A 22,764-nucleotide genomic window follows, 5' to 3' on the forward strand; every position below is an offset into this window, starting at 1 on the left:
CACACACACACTACTACCCGTCGCGCTCCCCAAGGCTGGCGTCTCCCATCACAGCAGCGCCACCTGCAGACTAACACACCACAGCCGGTCACCCTCTATCCTCTCGGACCACAGGCTGCCCCCCCCACACTACCCGGCACGCTCCCCAAGGCTGGCGTCTCCCATCACAGCAGCGCCACCTGCAGACTAACACACCACAGCCGGTCACCCTCTATCCTCTCGGACAACAGGCTACCCCCCCCCACACACACTACCCGGCGCGCTCCCCAAGGCTGGCGTCTCCCATCACAGCAGCGCCACCTACAGAGCAGTTACGGCAGCAACGCCTTCCACATCTCTTTGGTTTGCTCCTGGGCTACAGGGTCACTGGAGTAATCCAGGAGATCTCCATGCCACATCCCAATCCCCCGGAGTCCAAGTTTCCAGACATAAGCCGCCTTCAGAGAAATGCTCTGCGGGTCGTCGTACCAGACCTGGTGGACCGTCCCTTGGGATCCCTGGTGGAATAATGTTACAAATACATTGAATGCTCCTGAGGGACAGTCAGGCGATACACAGCGGTCACAGGTCATTCGCCACCAACCTTGTAATTGTAATAAGCCGCCTTCTGCTCGTTGTCCCATAATCTCCCCGATATCGAACTGTTCAGCTGCTTCATGATATTGCTGTACCCGGCCTGGTCTCCCACGGCCTCATTGTGGTCCGGCCTCCGCAGCGCCAACCTCTGCACCTTGCACTGGTTAGTCTGTAGGGATCATTGGGAAGACTCCATCAGTCCAGAGGAAGAAAACTCGTGAGATGCCGGCTGCAGTAATTCCTACTTCTTGTCTGCATGTACCAACAACTGGCACCAATGACCAGAGAATGCCAAAAACCCGTGTTCCTGAGTAACCTCCCCACATCTGTGCCCCAGTGATGTACCCCCCTGCCTACCCCTAATCCTGATCAGTACATGGTCTGTGCCCCAGTGATGTACCCCCTGCCTCGCTGTATGGTGCCTGCCCCTAATCCTGATCAGTACATGGTCTGTGCCCCAGTGATGTGCCCCCTGCCTCACTGTATGGTGCCTACCCGTAATCCTGATCAGTACATGGTCTGTGCCCCAGTGATGTACCCCCTGCCTCGCTGTATGGTGCCTGCCCCTAATCCTGATCAGTACATGGTCTGTGCCCCAGTGATGTACCCCCTGCCTCGCTGTATGGTGCCTACCCCTAATCCTGATCAGTACATGGTCTGTGCCCCAGTGATGTACCCCCTGCCTCGCTGTATGGTGCCTACCACTAATCCTGATCAGTACATGGTCTGTGCCCCAGTGATGTACCCCCTGCCTCGCTGTATGGTGCCTGCCCCTAATCCTGATCAGTACATGGTCTGTGCCCCAGTGATGTACCCCCTGCCTCGCTGTATGGTGCCTACCCCTAATCCTGATCAGTACATGGTCTGTGCCCCAGTGATGTACCCCCTGCCTCGCTGTATGGTGCCTACCCCTAATCCTGATCAGTACATGGTGTGTGCCCCAGTGATGTACCCCCTGCCTCGCTGTATGGTGCCTGCCTACTCCTAATCCTGATCAGTACATGGTCTGTGCCCCAGTGATGTACCCCCTGCCTCGCTGTATGGTGCCTACCCCTAATCCTGATCAGTACATGGTCTGTGCCCCAGTGATGTACCCCCTGCCTCGCTGTATGGTGCCTACCCCTAATCCTGATCAGTACATGGTGTGTGCCCCAGTGATGTACCCCCTGCCTCGCTGTATGGTGCCTGCCTACCCCTAATCCTGATCAGTACATGGTCTGTGCCCCAGTGATGTACCCCCTGCCTCGCTGTATGGTGCCTGCCTACCCCTAATCCTGATCAGTACATGGTCTGTGCCCCAGTGATGTACCCCCTGCCTCGCTGTATGGTGCCTACCACTAATCCTGATCAGTACATGGTCTGTGCCCCAGTGATGTACCCCCTGCCTCACTGTATGGTGCCTACCCCTAATCCTGATCAGTACATGGTCTGTGCCCCAGTGATGTACCCCCTGCCTCGCTGTATGGTGCCTGCCTACCCCTAATCCTGATCAGTACATGGTCTGTGCCCCAGTGATGTACCCCCTGCCTCGCTGTATGGTGCCTACCCCTAATCCTGATCAGTACATGGTCTGTGCCCCAGTGATGTACCCCCCTGCCTACCCCTAATCCTGATCAGTACATGGTCTGTGCCCCAGTGATGTACCCCCTGCCTCGCTGTATGGTGCCTGCCCCTAATCCTGATCAGTACATGGTCTGTGCCCCAGTGATGTGCCCCCTGCCTCACTGTATGGTGCCTACCCGTAATCCTGATCAGTACATGGTCTGTGCCCCAGTGATGTACCCCCTGCCTCGCTGTATAGTGCCTGCCTACCCCTAATCCTGATCAGTACATGGTCTGTGGCCCAGTGATGTACCCCCTGCCTCGCTGTATGGTGCCTACCCCTAATCCTGATCAGTACATGGTCTGTGCCCCAGTGATGTACCCCCTGCCTCGCTGTATGGTGCCTACCACTAATCCTGATCAGTACATGGTCTGTGCCCCAGTGATGTACCCCCTGCCTCGCTGTATGGTGCCTGCCTACCCCTAATCCTGATCAGTACATGGTCTGTGCCCCAGTGATGTACCCCCTGCCTCGCTGTATGGTGCCTACCCCTAATCCTGATCAGTACATGGTCTGTGCCCCAGTGATGTACCCCCTGCCTCGCTGTATGGTGCCTGCCTACCCCTAATCCTGATCAGTACATGGTCTGTGCCCCAGTGATGTACCCTCTGCCTCGCTGTATGGTGCCAGCCTACCCCTAATCCTGATCAGTACATGGTCTGTGCCCCAGTGATGTACCCTCTGCCTCGCTGTATGGTGCCAGCCTACCCCTAATCCTGATCAGTACATGGTCTGTGCCCCAGTGATGTACCCCCTGCCTCGCTGTATGGTGCCTGCCTACCCCTAATCCTGATCAGTACATGGTCTGTGCCCCAGTGATGTACCCCCTGCCTCGCTGTATGGTGCCTGCCTACCCCTAATCCTGATCAGTACATGGTCTGTGCCCCAGTGATGTACCCCCTGCCTCGCTGTATGGTGCCTGCCTACCCCTAATCCTGATCAGTACATGGTCTGTGCCCCAGTGATGTACCCCCTGCCTCGCTGTATGGTGCCTGCCTACCCCTAATCCTGATCAGTACATGGTCTGTGCCCCAGTGATGCACCCCCTGCCTCACTGTATGGTGCCTACCCCTAATCCTGATCAGTACATGGTCTGTGCCCCAGTGATGTACCCCCTGCCTCGCTGTATGGTGCCTGCCTACCCCTAATCCTGATCAGTACATGGTCTGTGCCCCAGTGATGCACCCCCTGCCTCACTGTATGGTGCCTACCCCTAATCCTGATCAGTACATGGTCTGTGCCCCAGTGATGTACCCCCTGCCTCACTGTATGGTGCCTGCCTACCCCTAATCCTGATCAGTACATGGTGTGTGCCCCAGTGATGTACCCCCTGCCTCGCTGTATGGTGCCTACCCCTAATCCTGATCAGTACATGGTCTGTGCCCCAGTGATGTACCCCCTGCCTCGCTGTATGGTGCCTGCCTACCCCTAATCCTGATCAGTACATGGTCTGTGCCCCAGTGATGTACCCCCTGCCTCGCTGTATGGTAACTACCCCTAATCCTGATCAGTACATGGTCTGTGCCCCAGTGATGTACCCCCTGCCTCGCTGTATGGTGCCTGCCTACCCCTAATCCTGATCAGTACATGGTCTGTGCCCCAGTGATGTACCCCATGCCTCGCTGTATGGTGCCTGCCTACCACTAATCCTGATCAGTACATGGTCTGTGCCCCAGTGATGTACCCCCTGCCTCGCTGTATGGTGCCTGCCTACCCCTAATCCTGATCAGTACATGGTCTGTGCCCCAGTGATGTACCCCCTGCCTCGCTGTATGGTGCCTACCCCTAATCCTGATCAGTACATGGTCTGTGCCCCAGTGATGTACCCCCTGCCTCACTGTATGGTGCCTGCCTACCCCTAATCCTGATCAGTACATGGTCTGTGCCCCAGTGATGTACCCTCTGCCTCGCTGTATGGTGCCAGCCTACCCCTAATCCTGATCAGTACATGGTCTGTGCCCCAGTGATGTACCCTCTGCCTCGCTGTATGGTGCCAGCCTACCCCTAATCCTGATCAGTACATGGTCTGTGCCCCAGTGATGTACCCCCTGCCTCGCTGTATGGTGCCTGCCTACCCCTAATCCTGATCAGTACATGGTCTGTGCCCCAGTGATGTACCCCCTGCCTCGCTGTATGGTGCCTGCCTACCCCTAATCCTGATCAGTACATGGTCTGTGCCCCAGTGATGTACCCCCTGCCTCGCTGTATGGTGCCTGCCTACCCCTAAATCCTGATCAGTACATGGTCTGTGCCCCAGTGATGTACCCCCTGCCTCGCTGTATGGTGCCTGCCTACCCCTAATCCTGATCAGTACATGGTCTGTGCCCCAGTGATGCACCCCCTGCCTCACTGTATGGTGCCTACCCCTAATCCTGATCAGTACATGGTCTGTGCCCCAGTGATGTACCCCCTGCCTCGCTGTATGGTGCCTGCCTACCCCTAATCCTGATCAGTACAGGGTCTGTGCCCCAGTGATGTACCCCCTGCCTCGCTGTATGGTGCCTACCCCTAATCCTGATCAGTACATGGTCTGTGCCCCAGTGATGTACCCCCTGCCTCACTGTATGGTGCCTGCCCCTAATCCTGATCAGTACATGGTCTGTGCCCCAGTGATGTACCCCCTGCCTCGCTGTATGGTGCCTACCCCTAATCCTGATCAGTACATGGTCTGTGCCCCAGTGATGCACCCCCTGCCTCACTGTATGGTGCCTACCCCTAATCCTGATCAGTACATGGTCTGTGCCCCAGTGATGTACCCCCTGCCTCGCTGTATGGTGCCTACCCCTAATCCTGATCAGTACATGGTCTGTGCCCCAGTGATGTACCCCCTGCCTCGCTGTATGGTGCCTGCCTACCCCTAATCCTGATCAGTACATGGTGTGTGCCCCAGTGATGTACCCCCTGCCTCGCTGTATGGTGCCTGCCTACCCCTAATCCTGATCAGTACATGGTCTGTGCCCCAGTGATGTACCCCCTGCCTCGCTGTATGGTGCCTGCCCCTAATCCTGATCAGTACATGGTCTGTGCCCCAGTGATGTACCCCCTGCCTCACTGTATGGTACCTACCCCTAATCCTGATCAGTACATGGTCTGTGCCCCAGTGATGTACCCCCTGCCCTGCTGTATGGTGCCTACCCCTAATCCTGATCAGTACATGGTCTGTGCCCCAGTGATGTACCCCCTGCCTCGCTGAATGGTGCCTACCCCTAATCCTGATCAGTACATGGTCTGTGCCCCAGTGATGTACCCCCTGCCTCACTGTATGGTGCCAGCCTACCCCTAATCCTGATCAGTACATGGTCTGTGCCCCAGTGATGTACCCCCTGCCTCGCTGTATGGTGCCCTACCCCTAATCCTGATCAGTACATGGTCTGTGCCCCAGTGATGTACCCCCTGCCTCACTGTATGGTGCCTACCTACCCCTAATCCTGATCAGTACATGGTCTGTGCCCCAGTGATGTACCCCCTGCCTCGCTGTATGGTGCCTACCCCTAATCCTGATCAGTACATGGTCTGTGCCCCAGTGATGTACCCCCTGCCTCACTGTATGGTGCCTGCCTACCCCTAATCCTGATCAGTACATGGTCTGTGCCCCAGTGATGTAGCCCCTGCCTCGCTGTATGGTGCCTGCCCCTAATCCTGATCAGTACATGGTCTGTGCCCCAGTGATGTACCCCCTGCCTCGCTGTATGGTGCCCTACCCCTAATCCTGATCAGTACATGGTCTGTGCCCCAGTGATGTACCCCCTGCCTCGCTGTATGGCGCCTGCCTACCCCTATTCCTGATCAGTACATGGTGTGTGCCCCAGTGATGTACCCCCTGCCTCACTGTATGGTGCCTGCCCCTAATCCTGATCAGTACATGGTCTGCGCCCCAGTGATGTACCCCCTGCCTCGCTGTATGGTGCCTACCCCTAATCCTGATCAGTACATGGTCTGTGCCCCAGTGATGTGCCCCCTGCCTCGCTGTATGGTGCCTGCCCCTAATCCTGATCAGTACATGGTGTGTGCCCCAGTGATGTACCCCCTGCCTCGCTGTATGGTGCCTACCCCTAATCCTGATCAGTACATGGTCTGTGCCCCAGTGATGTGCCCCCTGCCTCACTGTATGGTGCCTACCCCTAATCCTGATCAGTACATGGTCTGTGCCCCAGTGATGTACCCCCTGCCTCACTGTATGGTGCCTACCCCTAATCCTGATCAGTACATGGTCTGTGCCCCAGTGATGTGCCCCCTGCCTCGCTGTATGGTGCCTACCCCTAATCCTGATCAGTACATGGTCTGTGCCCCAGTGATGTACCCCCTGCCTCACTGTATGGTGCCTGCCTACCCCTAATCCTGATCAGTACATGGTCTGTGCCCCAGTGATGTACCCCCTGCCTCGCTGTATGGTGCCTACCCCTAATCCTGATCAGTACATGGTCTGTGCCCCAGTGATGTACCCCCTGCCTCGCTGTATGGTGCCTACCCCTAATCCTGATCAGTACATGGTCTGTGCCCCAGTGATGTACCCCCTGCCTCGCTGTATGGTGCCTACCCCTAATCCTGATCAGTACATGGTCTGTGCCCCAGTGATGTACCCCCTGCCTCGCTGTATGGTGCCTACCCCTAATCCTGATCAGTACATGGTCTGTGCCCCAGTGATGTACCCCCTGCCTCGCTGTATGGTGCCTACCCCTAATCCTGATCAGTACATGGTCTGTGCCCCAGTGATGTACCCCCTGCCTCGCTGTATGGTGCCTACCCCTAATCCTGATCAGTACATGGTCTGTGCCCCAGTGATGTGCCCCCTGCCTCACTGTATGGTGCCTACCCCTAATCCTGATCAGTACATGGTCTGTGCCCCAGTGATGTGCACCCTGCCTCACTGTATGGTGCCTACCCCTAATCCTGATCAGTACATGGTGTGTGCCCCAGTGATGTACCCCCTGCCTCGCTGTATGGTGCCTGCCTACCCCTAATCCTGATCAGTACATGGTCTGTGCCCCAGTGATGTACCCCCCGCCTCGCTGTATGGTGCCTACCCCTAATCCTGATCAGTACATGGTCTGTGCCCCAGTGATGTACCCCCTGCCTCGCTGTATGGTGCCTGCCTACCCCTAATCCTGATCAGTACATGGTCTGTGCCCCAGTGATGTACCCCCTGCCTCGCTGTATGGTGCCTACCCCTAATCCTGATCAGTACATGGTCTGTGCCCCAGTGATGTACCCCCTGCCTCGCTGTATGGTGCCTACCCCTAATCCTGATCAGTACATGGTCTGTGCCCCAGTGATGTACCCCCTGCCTCGCTGTATGGTGCCTACCCCTAATCCTGATCAGTACATGGTCTGTGCCCCAGTGATGTACCCCCTGCCTCGCTGTATGGTGCCTGCCTACCCCTAATCCTGATCAGTACATGGTCTGTGCCCCAGTGATGTACCCCCTGCCTCGCTGTATGGTGCCTACCCCTAATCCTGATCGGTACATGGTCTGTGCCCCAGTGATGTACCCCCTGCCTCGCTGTATGGTGCCTACCCCTAATCCTGATCGGTACATGGTCTGTGCCCCAGTGATGTACCCCCTGCCTCGCTGTATGGTGCCTACCCCTAATCCTGATCAGTACATGGTCTGTGCCCCAGTGATGTACCCCCTGCCTCGCTGTATGGTGCCTACCCCTAATCCTGATCAGTACATGGTCTGTGCCCCAGTGATGTACCCCCTGCCTCGCTGTATGGTGCCCTACCCCTAATCCTGATCAGTACATGGTCTGTGCCCCAGTGATGTACCCCCTGCCTCGCTGTATGGTGCCTGCCTACCCCTAATCCTGATCAGTACATGGTCTGTGCCCCAGTGATGTACCCCCTGCCTCGCTGTATGGTGCCTGCCTACCCCTAATCCTGATCAGTACATGGTCTGTGCCCCAGTGATGTACCCCCTGCCTCACTGTATGGTGCCTACCCCTAATCCTGATCAGTACATGGTCTGTGCCCCAGTGATGTACCCCCTGCCTCACTGTATGGTGCCTGCCCCTAATCCTGATCAGTACATGGTCTGTGCCCCAGTGATGTACCCCCTGCCTCACTGTATGGTGCCTACCCCTAATCCTGATCAGTACATGGTCTGTGCCCCAGTGATGTACCCCCTGCCTCGCTGTATGGTGCCAGCCTACCCCTAATCCTGATCAGTACATGGTCTGTGCCCCAGTGATGTACCCCCTGCCTCGCTGTATGGTGCCTACCCCTAATCCTGATCAGTACATGGTCTGTGCCCCAGTGATGTACCCCATGCCTCGCTGTATGGTGCCTACCCCTAATCCTGATCAGTACATGGTCTGTGCCCCAGTGATGTACCCCCTGCCTCGCTGTATGGTGCCAGCCTACCCCTAATCCTGATCAGTACATGGTCTGTGCCCCAGTGATGTACCCCCGCCTCGCTGTATGGTGCCTGCCTACCCCTAATCCTGATCAGTACATGGTCTGTGCCCCAGTGATGTACCCCCTGCCTCACTGTATGGTGCCTACCCCTAATCCTGATCAGTACATGGTCTGTGCCCCAGTGATGTACCCCCTGCCTCGCTGTATGGTGCCTGCCTACCCCTAATCCTGATCAGTACATGGTCTGTGCCCCAGTGATGTAGCCCCTGCCTCGCTGTATGGTGCCTGCCCCTAATCCTGATCAGTACATGGTCTGTGCCCCAGTGATGTACCCCCTGCCTCGCTGTATGGTGCCTGCCTACCCCTAATCCTGATCAGTACATGGTCTGTGCCCCAGTGATGTACCCCCTGCCTCGCTGTATGGTGCCTACCCCTAATCCTGATCAGTACATGGTCTGTGCCCCAGTGATGTACCCCCTGCCTCGCTGTATGGTGCCTGCCTACCCCTAATCCTGATCAGTACATGGTCTGTGCCCCAGTGATGTACCCCCTGCCTCGCTGTATGGTGCCTACCCCTAATCCTGATCGGTACATGGTCTGTGCCCCAGTGATGTACCCCCTGCCTCACTGTATGGTGCCTACCCCTAATCCTGATCAGTACATGGTCTGTGCCCCAGTGATGTACCCCCTGCCTCGCTGTATGGTGCCTGCCCCTAATCCTGATCAGTACATGGTCTGTGCCCCAGTGATGTACCCCCTGCCTCGCTGTATGGTGCCTACCCCTAATCCTGATCAGTACATGGTCTGTGCCCCAGTGATGTACCCCCTGCCTCGCTGTATGGTGCCTACCCCTAATCCGTACATGGTCTGTGCCCCAGTGATGTACCCCCTGCCTCACTGTATGGTGCCTACCCCTAATCCTGATCAGTACATGGTCTGTGCCCCAGTGATGTACCCCCTGCCTCGCTGTATGGTGCCTGCCCCTAATCCTGATCAGTACATGGTCTGTGCCCCAGTGATGTACCCCCTGCCTCGCTGTATGGTGCCCTACCCCTAATCCTGATCAGTACATGGTCTGTGCCCCAGTGATGTACCCCCTGCCTCGCTGTATGGCGCCTGCCTACCCCTATTCCTGATCAGTACATGGTGTGTGCCCCAGTGATGTACCCCCTGCCTCACTGTATGGTGCCTACCCCTAATCCTGATAAGTACATGGTCTGTGACCCAGAGATGTACCCCCTGGCTCGCTGTATGGTGCCTACCCCTAATCCTGATCGGTACATGGTCTGTGCCCCAGTGATGTACCCCCTGCCTCGCTGTATGGTGCCTGCCCCTAATCCTGATCAGTACATGGTCTGTGCCCCAGTGATGTACCCCCTGCCTCGCTGTATGGTGCCTACCCCTAATCCTGATCGGTACATGGTCTGTGCCCCAGTGATGTACCCCCTGCCTCGCTGTATGGTGCCTGCCCCTAATCCTGATCAGTACATGGTCTGTGCCCCAGTGATGTACCCCCTGCCTCACTGTATGGTGCCTACCCCTAATCCTGATCAGTACATGGTCTGTGCCCCAGTGATGTACCCCCTGCCTCGCTGTATGGTGCCTACCCCTAATCCTGATCAGTACATGGTCTGTGCCCCAGTGATGTACCCCCTGCCTCGCTGTATGGTGCCTGCCTACCCCTAATCCTGATCAGTACATGGTCTGTGCCCCAGTGATGTACCCCCTGCCTCGCTGTATGGTGCCTGCCTACCCCTAAATCCTGATCAGTACATGGTCTGTGCCCCAGTGATGTACCCCCTGCCTCACTGTATGGTGCCTACCCCTAATCCTGATCAGTACGTGGTCTGTGCCCCAGTGATGTACCCCCTGCCTCACTGTATGGTGCCTACCTACCCCTAATCCTGATCAGTACATGGTCTGTGCCCCAGTGATGTACCCCCTGCCTCGCTGTATGGTGCCTACCCCTAATCCTGATCAGTACATGGTCTGTGCCCCAGTGATGTACCCCCTGCCTCACTGTATGGTGCCTACCTACCCCTAATCCTGATCAGTACATGGTCTGTGCCCCAGTGATGTACCCCCTGCCTCGCTGTATGGTGCCTGCCCCTAATCCTGATCAGTACATGGTCTGTGCCCCAGTGATGTACCCCCTGCCTCGCTGTATGGTGCCTACCCCTAATCCTGATCAGTACATGGTCTGTGACCCAGAGATGTACCCCCTGCCTCGCTGTATGGTGCCTACCCCTAATCCTGATCAGTACATGGTCTGTGCCCCAGTGATGTACCCGCTGCCTCGCTGTATGGTGCCTACCCCTAATCCCGATCAGTACATGGTCTGTGCCCCAGTGATGTGCCCCCTGCCTCACTGTATGGTGCCTACCCCTAATCCTGATCAGTACATGGTCTGTGCCCCAGTGATGTACCCCCTGCCTCGCTGTATGGTGCCTACCCCTAATCCTGATCAGTACATGGTCTGTGCCCCAGTGATGTACCCCCTGCCTCGCTGTATGGTGCCTGCCTACCCCTAATCCTGATCAGTACATGGTCTGTGCCCCAGTGATGTACCCCCTGCCTCGCTGTATGGTGCCTGCCTACCCCTAATCCTGATCAGTACATGGTCTGTGCCCCAGTGATGTACCCCCTGCCTCACTGTATGGTGCCTACCCCTAATCCTGATCAGTACATGGTCTGTGCCCCAGTGATGTACCCCCTGCCTCACTGTATGGTGCCAGCCTACCCCTAATCCTGATCAGTACATGGTCTGTGCCCCAGTGATGTACCCCCTGCCTCACTGTATGGTGCCTACCCCTAATCCTGATCAGTACATGGTCTGTGCCCCAGTGATGTACCCCCTGCCTCGCTGTATGGTGCCTGCCTACCCCTAATCCTGATCAGTACATGGTCTGTGCCCCAGTGATGTACCCCCTGCCTCACTGTATGGTGCCTACCCCTAATCCTGATCAGTACATGGTCTGTGCCCCAGTGATGTACCCCCTGCCTCGCTGTATGGTGCCTGCCCCTAATCCTGATCAGTACATGGTCTGTGCCCCAGTGATGTACCCCCTGCCTCGCTGTATGGTGCCTGCCTACCCCTAATCCTGATCAGTACATGGTCTGTGCCCCAGTGATGTACCCCCTGCCTCGCTGTATGGTGCCTGCCTACCCCTAAATCCTGATCAGTACATGGTCTGTGCCCCAGTGATGTACCCCCTGCCTCACTGTATGGTGCCTACCCCTAATCCTGATCAGTACGTGGTCTGTGCCCCAGTGATGTACCCCCTGCCTCGCTGTATGGTGCCTGCCTACCCCTAATCCTGATCAGTACATGGTGTGTGCCCCAGTGATGTACCCCCTGCCTCGCTGTATGGTGCCTGCCCCTAATCCTGATCAGTACATGGTCTGTGCCCCAGTGATGTACCCCCTGCCTCGCTGTATGGTGCCTGCCTGCCCCTAATCCTGATCAGTACATGGTCTGTGCCCCAGTGATGTACCCCCTGCCTCGCTGTATGGTGCCTACCCCTAATCCTGATCAGTACATGGTCTGTGGCCCAGTGATGTACCCCCTGCCTCGCTGTATGGTGCCTGCCCCTAATCCTGATCAGTACATGGTCTGTGCCCCAGTGATGTACCCCCTGCCTCGCTGTATGGTGCCAGCCTACCCCTAATCCTGATCAGTACGGGGTCTGTGCCCCAGTGATGTACCCCCTGCCTCGCTGTATGGTGCCTGCCTACCCCTAATCCTGATCAGTACATGGTCTGTGCCCCAGTGATGTACCCCCTGCCTCCCTGTATGGTGCCTACCCCTAATCCTGATCAGTACATGGTCTGTGCCCCAGTGATGTACCCCCTGCCTCACTGTATGGTGCCAGCCTACCCCTAATCCTGATCAGTACATGGTCTGTGCCCCAGTGATGTACCCCCTGCCTCACTGTATGGTGCCTACCCCTAATCCTGATCAGTACATGGTCTGTGCCCCAGTGATGTACCCCCTGCCTCGCTGTATGGTGCCTACCTACCCCTAATCCTGATCAGTACATGGTCTGTGCCCCAGTGATGTACCCTCTGCCTCGCTGTATGGTGCCTGCCCCTAATCCTGATCAGTACATGGTCTGTGCCCCAGTGATGTACACCCTGCCTCGCTGTATGGTGCCTACCCCTAATCCTGATCAGTACATGGTCTGCGCCCCAGTGATGTACCCCCTGCCTCACTGTATGGTGCCTACCCCTAATCCTGATCAGTACATGGTCTGTGCCCCAGTGATGTACCCCCTGCCTCACTGTATGGTGCCAGCCTACCCCTAATCCTGATCAGTACATGGTCTGTGCCCCAGTGATGTACCCCCTGCCTCGCTGTATGGTGCCTACCCCTAATCCTGATCAGTACATGGTCTGTGCCCCAGTGATGTACCCCCTGCCTCGCTGTATGGTGCCTGCCTACCCCTAATCCTGATCAGTACATGGTCTGTGCCCCAGTGATGTACCCCCTGCCTCGCTGTATGGTGCCTACCCCTAATCCTGATCAGTACATGGTGTGTGCCCCAGTGATGTACCCCCTGCCTCGCTGTATGGTGCCTACCCCTAATCCTGATCAGTACATGGTCTGTGCCCCAGTGATGTACCCCCTGCCTCGCTGTATGGTGCCTACCCCTAATCCTGATCAGTACATGGTCTGTGCCCCAGTGATGTACCCCCTGCCTCGCTGTATGGTGCCTACCCCTAATCCTGATCAGTACATGGTCTGTGCCCCAGTGATGTACCCCCTGCCTCACTGTATGGTGCCTACCCCTAATCCTGATCAGTACATGGTCTGTGCCCCAGTGATGTACCCCCTGCCTCGCTGTATGGTGCCTGCCTACCCCTAATCCTGATCCTGATCAGTATATGGTCTGTGCCCCAGTGATGTACCCCCTGCCTCACTGTATGGTGCCTACCCCTAATCCTGATCAGTACATGGTCTGTGCCCCAGTGATGTACCCCCTCAGTGTTCGCGAAAACCACCCAAAAAAGTGGGTCCCGGGGACCCTTCACTTCTAAAAATCGGGGTCCTACCTGACCTTTTCTGGGTCCCAACGGAATAAAGCCTCCTCTCCCCAGCATGGCACATGTGGGTCGGGGGGGATGTATCAATTGGCCCACTCCCATAAAGATACATATATACTAGAAACTATATAAACCTGAAAACTAAACAAGTCACAAGCACACAAACACAACACAGAATCAGAAATAAAATGAATGAAATAATTTCCAAATAATGTCCATATCAATCCACACAGCTGTAGTACAGAAAGCTCACAGCCCACATTAACGTCAGGTCGGCTATAGACATATTACACAGCCCAAAATACTCTATGGTCTGCCAGGGCCCCATTACACAGCCCATGTTACCCTGCAGTCTTCCAAAGCCCGTTACACAGCGGCACACCCCACTACATATCATACGGTACCCCGTGGTCTACCATAGTCCTACTACACAGCCCACATTACCCTGACGTCTGCCATAGCCCCATTACAAAGCCCACATTGGAACAAGGTCTATCATAGCCCCATAACGCAGCCCACAATACCCTGAGGTCTGCCATACTCCCATAACACAGCCCAAATTACCCTAAGGTCTGCCATAGCCCCATTATACTACCCAAGTTACCCTTTATTTTACCAAAGCCTCATTAGCCTGCCCATGTTACCCTGCAGTCTTCCATAGACTCATTACACAGCCCTCATTATCCTGCGGTATGTTATAGCCCCACTACACAGCACAAGATACCCCATGGTCTGCTATAGCCCCAGCACACACCTGCCATAGTCCCATTAAACAGGGCACATTACCCTAAGATCTCCCATAACCCCATTCGGTAGCCCACATTAGTCCAAGGTCTGCCATAGCCCCATTACACCTCCGCCTCCCCATATAGAATGACACATGAAGTATTATGGGGGTAACCTGATAACTCCACTTCTAATCACATATAGCCCATGGCAGTGACCTATAAGGCTATCCCGCGCCCAGCCTGCAGCGCTCATTCATACAGCGCGGCCTCCCTCACACCCAGTAGTCCTCTCCCATGGACATACTAAAAGGAATGACAGTGGAATGACAGTCTGGTCTGCTGATAAGGAATGCCAATTCAGTATAATGGGAGACAATGTCATTTATATGTCATTTTCTCCCATTATAGTCAATTGGCATTCCTTATCTGCAGACAACACTGTCATTCCACTCATTCCTTTTAGTACATCCCCTCTCCCATCATTGCTGGTGCCCAGCCTCCTCTCTGCGCGGGGCCTCTTGTTCCGTCCACCACCCCGCCCGTACACACAGCCGCAGCCCGGGCTAGATGTGAGACTCACCCATGTTGCTTGCGGTGCTGTGTAGCCGTTACTCGCTGTGTGCGCGTCTCCGTGCTCCCCCTCTGTCTGTCTCACTGACACAGCCCCGGGACGCTGCCGTACACTCTGCCGTCACAGTATGGGAGGGGCGCTCTGGCCTGATGTGCTCGGCTCCTCGCTTCCAGAGTGGGAGGTTAGTGGGGGAGGTTCTTCAGCCCACACTGCACTGCAGCAATCATCACAAGAGAGACGCAGTGACAGCCAAACACAGCGTCGGCTCATAGGTTCAGCACAGCGCGTCCTCGGGGACCCCTTTCGTTTTAAAAACTGAGTCCCCGGGGACCGGTTTAGGGTAAAATACGCGCTATAGCGCGTTTTTGCGAACCCTGCCCCTGCCTCGCTGTATGGTGCCTGCCTACCCCTAATCCTGATCAGTACATGGTCTGTGCCCCAGTGATGTACCCCCTGCCTCGCTGTATGGTGCCTACCCCTAATCCTGATCAGTACATGGTGTGTGCCCCAGTGATGTACCCCCTGCCTCGCTGTATGGTGCCTGCCCCTAATCCTGATCAGTACATGGTCTGTGCCCTAGTGATGTACCCCCTGCCTCGCTGTATGGTGCCTACCCCTAATCCTGATCAGTACATGGTCTGTGCCCCAGTGATGTACCCCCTGCCTCGCTGTATGGTGCCTACCCCTAATCCTGATCAGTACATGGTCTGTGCCCCAGTGATGTACCCCCTGCCTCGCTGTATGGTGCCTACCCCTAATCCTGATCAGTACATGGTCTGTGCCCCAGTGATGTACCCCCTGCCTCGCTGTATGGTGCCTACCCCTAATCCTGATCAGTACATGGTCTGTGCCCCAGTGATGTACCCCCTGCCTCGCTGTATGGTGCCTGCCCCTAATCCTGATCAGTACATGGTCTGTGCCCCAGTGATGTACCCCCTGCCTCGCTGTATGGTGCCTACCCCTAATCCTGATCAGTACATGGTGTGTGCCCCAGTGATGTACCCCCTGCCTCGCTGTATGGTGCCTGCCCCTAATCCTGATCAGTACATGGTCTGTGCCCCAGTGATGTACCCCCTGCCTCACTGTATGGTGCCTACCCCTAATCCTGATCAGTACATGGTGTGTGCCCCAGTGATGTACCCCCTGCCTCGCTGTATGGTGCCTGCCCCTAATCCTGATCAGTACATGGTCTGTGCCCCAGTGATGTACCCCCTGCCTCGCTGTATAGTGCCAGCCTACCCCTAATCCTGATCAGTACATGGTCTGTGCCCCAGTGATGTACCCCCTGCCTCGCTGTATGGTGCCTACCACTAATCCTGATCAGTACATGGTCTGTGCCCCAGTGATGTACCCCCTGCCTCGCTGTATGGTGCCTACCTACACCTAATCCTGATCAGTACATGGTCTGTGGCCCAGTGATGTACCCCCTGCCTTGCTGTATGGTGCCTGCCCCTAATCCTGATCAGTACATGGTCTGTGCCCCAGTGATGTACCCCCTGCCTCGCTGTATGGTGCCTGCCTACCCCTAATCCTGATCAGTACATGGTGTGTGCCCCAGTGATGTACCCCCTGCCTCGCTGTATGGTGCCTGCCCCTAATCCTGATCAGTACATGGTCTGTGCCCCAGTGATGTACCCCCTGCCTCGCTGTATAGTGCCAGCCTACCCCTAATCCTGATCAGTACATGGTCTGTGCCCCAGTGATGTACCCCCTGCCTCGCTGTATGGTGCCTACCCCTAATCCTGATCAGTACATGGTCTGTGCCCCAGTGATGTACCCCCTGCCTCGCTGTATGGTGCCTGCCTACCCCTAATCCTGATCAGTACATGGTCTGTGCCCCAGTGATGTACCCCCTGCCTCGCTGTATAGTGCCAGCCTACCCCTAATCCTGATCAGTACATGGTCTGTGCCCCAGTGATGTACCCCCTGCCTCACTGTATGGTGCCTACCTACCCCTAATCCTGATCAGTACATGGTCTGTGCCCCAGTGATGTACCCCCTGCCTCGCTGTATTGTGCCTGCCTACCCCTAATCCTGATCAGTACATGGTCTGTGCCCCAGTGATGTACCCCCTGCCTCACTGTATGGTGCCTACCCCTAATCCTGATCAGTACATGGTCTGTGCCCCAGTGATGTACCCCCCTGCCTCGCTGTATGGTGCCTACCACTAATCCTGATCAGTACATGGTCTGTGTCCCAGTGATGTACCCCCTGCCTCGCTGTATGGTGCCTACCCCTAATCCTGATCAGTACATGGTCTGTGCCCCAGTGATGTACCCCCTGCCCTGCTGTATGGTGCCTACCCCTAATCCTGATCAGTACATGGTCTGTGCCCCAGTGATGTACCCCCTGCCTCACTGTATGGTGCCTACCTACCCCTAATCCTGATCAGTACATGGTCTGTGCCCCAGTGATGTGCCCCCTGCCTCGCTGTATGGTGCCAGCCTACCCCTAATCCTGATCAGTACATGGTCTGTGCCCCAGTGATGTACCCCCTGCCTCGCTGTATGGTGCCTACCCCTAATCCTGATCAGTACATGGTCTGTGCCCCAGTGATGTACCCCCTGCCTCGCTGTATGGTGCCTACCCCTAATCCCGATCAGTACATGGTCTGTGCCCCAGTGATGTACCCCCTGCCTCGCTGTATGGTGCCTACCCCTAATCCTGATCAGTACATGGTCTGTGCCCCAGTGATGTGCCCCCTGCCTCGCTGTATGGTGCCTACCCCTAATCCTGATCAGTACATGGTCTGTGCCCCAGTGATGTACCCCCCTGCCTCGCTGTATGGTGCCTACCACTAATCCTGATCAGTACATGGTCTGTGTCCCAGTGATGTACCCCCTGCCTCGCTGTATGGTGCCTACCCCTAATCCCGATCAGTACATGGTCTGTGCCCCAGTGATGTACCCCCTGCCTCGCTGTATGGTGCCTACCCCTAATCCTGATCAGTACATGGTCTGTGGCCCAGTGATGTACCCCCTGCCTCGCTGTATGGTGCCTACCCCTAATCCTGATCAGTACATGGTCTGTGCCCCAGTGATGTACCCCCTGCCTCGCTGTATGGTGCCAGCCTACCCCTAATCCTGATCAGTACAGGGTCTGTGCCCCAGTGATGTACCCCCTGCCTCACTGTATGGTGCCTACCTACCCCTAATCCTGATCAGTACATGGTCTGTGCCCCAGTGATGTGCCCCCTGCCTCGCTGTATGGTGCCAGCCTACCCCTAATCCTGATCAGTACATGGTCTGTGCCCCAGTGATGTACCCCCTGCCTCACTGTATGGTGCCTACCCCTAATCCCGATCAGTACATGGTCTGTGCCCCAGTGATGTACCCCCTGCCTCACTGTATGGTGCCTACCCCTAATCCCGATCAGTACATGGTCTGTGCCCCAGTGATGTACCCCCTGCCTCGCTGTATGGTGCCTGCCCCTAATCCCGATCAGTACATGGTCTGTGCCCCAGTGATGTACCCCCTGCCTCGCTGTATGGTGCCTGCCTAATCCTGATCAGTACATGGTCTGTTACCCAGCAGCCGCACAGTGATACACCGGACCTTACAGCTGTATAATACAGAGGAGTGTACAAGGCATTACTGGAGCACAGAATACGGGAGGTTACTCCAGGTGTTTGTAGCTGCACTCACCTTGGTGACCTCTATACTGACTGCACCAGCTCACGTGCGGTCAGGGTGCACGACTACGTACAGCGGTGACTTGTGCTGTCATCAGGGACCAATGTGTGATCCAATATTGGCCAACAAAAAGGGGTGCTCCTAGCATGGAGGAGTTCTGTTTGATAGTTACCTCAGTTAGCTGGAGACAGGTGTAGTCGTAGCCGTACCAGGGAACGCCCATTACCAGCTTCTTAGGACTGACGCCCGCATTAATAAACTGCATGTAACCTGGAGAAGAAATGTACAGTATGTTATATGGAAATCAGACATCCCCCAGCTGTAATGTAACTGGAGAGGACAGCAGAGGGCGCCGGTCCCTCACATTCCCGTTATTCTACCCTGCCGCCAGGAACACGGGACACTTCATTTAATACCTCAATAATTCCACCAGATGGCAGGATATTAACGTTCTATCACAGCTGCCATAGGACTGTGCTGTTCCAGCATTTATCAGTGGGCAGTAGCTGCATGGTGCCGGCCCAGGCTAGAGGTCAGCCATGTGGCACAGAATGCCCATAGCCACGTGTTTCACATTATACCAGGGCTTCTCGCTAGGACAGTTACATGCATGGGGGGAAGGGGGGGGGATATATCCCAAATACATCCTACTACACTCATTGGATATGTGGATTATATACTAGGACTTGTAAACAGGAAATCATCAGCCCCTATTTACTTGTGATCAATCTGGTTCAGGTTATACAATCAGAGCAATTATTTAGCTGCTGCAGGTTAGTAAATCCCCCCCCCCCCCCCCAACAGGTAACCATGGCGGCACAGAGGTGTTTATGGCGGGGTCCACAAACACCACGGAAACAGAAAGGTTTTGCAAACTGACCAGTTATGGTGTCGTTGAACGGCGAATTGGCTCCAGCGATAGATTCCGACCAGACCCGGGATTGGACATCATATGACATCACAAACAGGAAGTCGCACAGGTCGGCGATACCCGTGTAGTTATAGCAACGGAGAGCAATGCAGTTGGGAGACCACGGAACATCAAATGTGACCTAGATGTGATGCAGGGAGGACATTAGAGCATCAGGCGACAGAACAAAGCTCCAATATTCCTAAATACCTTACCACACGGTCCCGGTCTGTGCACCCGAAACTGCCATGCTGCACCAGGATAATACGGACTGCTCTGGTGCTAGCAGCCAGGTCCTAACATGGGCCCCGTAGAAAGAAGTAAAAGGACCTGATCCGGTGGTCAGGGAACTCGGTCCTCATTACCCCACACAGTGCATGTTCTGCTGGTAACTCAGCAGGTGCACAGGTGTACTAATAACTCACAGACACATTTTATAAGGTCCGCAGGTGGAGTTAATTAGCTCACTTGTGATTCTGTGAGGAGACCTGCAAAACATGCACTGTGTGGGGTAATGAGGACCGAGTTTCCGGACCACTGACCTGATCTGTATAACACGGATCCATTGTTTGCATGCCCCTCTCCCACTAGAGATGACCGATTCCTGCACATGGCAGATCAGGCACCTGCCCGCACTCCCAGGCTGCCTGCAGTAACAGCCTGGCGCACCGATCCGACATGACGTTATAGGGACAGCGCCTCACCTGGGATCCGACGATTTCCCTATGGAACGCTTCTGTGGTCTCCTGCACCAAAGCCGTCAGAGCGTAATACTCTGCGCTGTACCGGAGCACGGACTGCTCGATGTCCAAGTTAATCCCATCCAGGTACAGACTCTTTGCCAGATTCACCTGCTGCGCCACCCATGCCGACCTGTTCTGGGCATCCACTATATCCGCCAGGCAGACGTCCCCTATAACACCGGAGAGATAGACAGGTAATCGGTAGCGGTCCCGGCTCATATTACATACACAGCGGCCTACAACCTACCTAGCAGATGAGCGGTTACCGTGTTACTATGACACACGTGGTCCCTCATGGCCACGCCAGCATGGCACTTACCCGTCAGAACTAATCTTGCGCCTTTGGCGTGTGCGTAGCACATGAGCTCCGGATCATACGGTGCAAACAGCGCCACGGTGGTGACCACGGACCAGTCATAGTTCTTCCAGGTTTGGTCTCGGACATGAAACACGTAGACCTGGAAACAGGAACATAATCAGCTGCCAGACTGCGGTAGTGTATGATGTAGGCTCATGCACCGTATGGAACATATGAGGAAATAAGACTATTACACATCCAGCATCCATGTTCCGGCATCTTGGGAAAAAATAAAGAAATGGTTTCTGCTGTGCCATCGGTGTAGGGAAACCATCTAGTTCTCCCCCATCGGCAAAGTATTTGACATCAGCCCTAAACCATCAATGATTTCGAATCATTGATGGTCATCCCAACCCGTCTTCTCCTGGGAGCTGCCAGAACACCGGTACACTTCTGTTAGCCGGTACAGACCATTATATATGGTACAGCAGGAGGATAGGGGAATAATAACTTTCTGCAGTGTCTGCCCAGCAATCAGCAGCTCACTGCCAGCACCTGTGCGGCTGCAGGTACAGGAGGTTCCCCAGCAGCTCACTGCCAGCACCTGTGCGGCTGCAGGTACAGGAGGTTCCCTACATCTCACTGCCAGCACCTGTGCGGCTGCAGGTACAGGAGGTTCCCCAGCAGCTCACTGCCAGCACCTGTGCGGCTGCAGGTACAGGAGGTTCCCCAGCAGCTCACTGCCAGCACCTGTGCGGCTGCAGGTACAGGAGGTTCCCCAGCAGCTCACTGCCAGCACCTGTGCGGCTGCAGGTACAGGAGGTTCCCCAGCAGCTCACTGCCAGCACCTGTGCGGCTGCAGGTACAGGAGGTTCCCCAGCAGCTCACTGCCAGCACCTGTGCAGCTGCAGGAGGTTCCCTGCAGTTCACTGCCAGCACCTGTGCAGCTACAGGAGGTTCCCAGCAGCTCGGACCATGTGTAATTCACAACCACAGCAGCAATCTCCACCAGCCCAGACCTCCCTACCTGACCCTCTCCATGAGGGACACCTGTATAGCCCCTCCTCCCATAGCTCCTCCTACTTCCTATGATTGCCAGCACCTGTGGTGACAACTTTCTTATCAGTTACCTAGATCCCCACAGGTGATGGCAATCATACATTAACAGGGAAGCCCAGGAACAGAGCATTGTGTCCTCCTGGAAAGGGGCATGCTGGGAGGTATGGATAATGTAGGATTGACAGCACCTGTGGGGAGCTAGGTAACTGATAAGAAAGGTGTCACCACAGGTGCTGGCAATCATACATTACCAGGGCAGCCCAGGAACAGAGCATTGTGTCCTCCTGGAGAGGGGCATGCTGGGAGGTATGGATAATGTAGGATTGCCAGCACCTGTGGGGAGCTAGGTAACTGATAAGAAAGGTGTCACCACAGGTGCTGGCAATCATACATTACCAGGGAAGCCCAGGAACAGAGCATTGTGTCCTCCTGGAGAGGGGCATGCTGGGAGGTATGGATAATGTAGGATTGCCAGCACCTGTGGGGAGCTGGGTAACTGATAAGAAAGGTGTCACCACAGGTGCTGGCAATCATACATTACCAGGGAAGCCCAGGAACAGAGCACTGTGTCCTCCTGGAGAGGGGCATGCTGGGAGGTATGGATAATGTAGGATTGCCAGCACCTGTGGGGAGCTAGGTAACTGATAAGAAAGGTGTCACCACAGGTGCTGGCAATCATACATTATCAGGGAAGCCCAGGAGCAGAGCATTGTGTCCTCCTGGAGAGGGGCATGCTGGGAGGTATGGATAATGTATGATTGCTAGCACCTGTGGGGAGCTAGGTAACTGATAAGAAAGGTGTCACCACAGGTGCTGGCAATCATACATTACCAGGGAAGCCCAGGAACAGAGCATTGTGTCCTCCTGGAGAGAGGCATGCTGGGAGGTATGGATAATGTAGGATTGCCAGCACCTGTGGGGAGCTAGGTAACTGATAAGAAAGGTGTCCCCACAGGTGCTGGCAATCATACATTACCAGGGAAGCCCAGGAACAGAGCACTGTGTCCTCCTGGAGAGGGTCAGGTACGGAAGTGACCCCCCGGCTGTGCTCCCCTCCCCCGGACTGTACCTCGGGGTCCCGGGTGCCGGTGATGGGCTGACAGAGAGCGGGGTCTGAGCAGGGACAGGCGGCAGCAGCAGCGCACAGGAGAGGGAGGAGAGTTAGGACCCAGCAGCCGCCACCAGAGACCCCCATCCTCCTCCCTGCACAGCGGCGGCCTGGAGACTCTCAGCCGGGGGGCGGGGCA

The 22,764-nt window shown here is 55.7% G+C and overlaps 1 protein-coding gene across 1 annotated transcript; it reads right to left on the bottom strand.

Annotated features, from left to right (window-relative positions):
* Window positions 1-22,764, bottom strand: LOC146026839 (di-N-acetylchitobiase-like). The gene is made up of 7 exons (XM_083157872.1): window positions 22,587-22,764; window positions 20,480-20,618; window positions 20,122-20,330; window positions 19,388-19,559; window positions 18,680-18,777; window positions 584-745; window positions 1-497 (listed from the first exon to the last, which is right to left on the bottom strand). Exons 1-7 carry the CDS (start codon window positions 22,710-22,712, stop codon window positions 312-314), a joined length of 1,092 nt encoding a protein of 363 aa, XP_083013998.1. The 5' UTR covers window positions 22,713-22,764; the 3' UTR covers window positions 1-311.

The sequence above is a fragment of the Crinia signifera genome, chromosome 8 (assembly GCF_055691185.1).
Source record: "Crinia signifera chromosome 8, ASM5569118v1, whole genome shotgun sequence".
Lineage (NCBI taxonomy): Eukaryota > Metazoa > Chordata > Amphibia > Anura > Myobatrachidae > Crinia > Crinia signifera.

Coding starts and splice junctions, on each gene's coding strand:
- LOC146026839 (XM_083157872.1), bottom strand. CDS start 22,712: ATGGGGGTCTCTGGTGGCGGCTGCTGGGTCCTAACTCTCCTCCCTCTC. Junction 20,331..20,479: donor CGCAAGATTAGTTCTGACGG/GTAAGTGCCATG, acceptor CCGGTGTTATAG/GGGACGTCTGCCTGGCGGAT. Junction 18,778..19,387: donor GTTCAACGACACCATAACTG/GTCAGTTTGCAA, acceptor TTTCTTCTCCAG/GTTACATGCAGTTTATTAAT.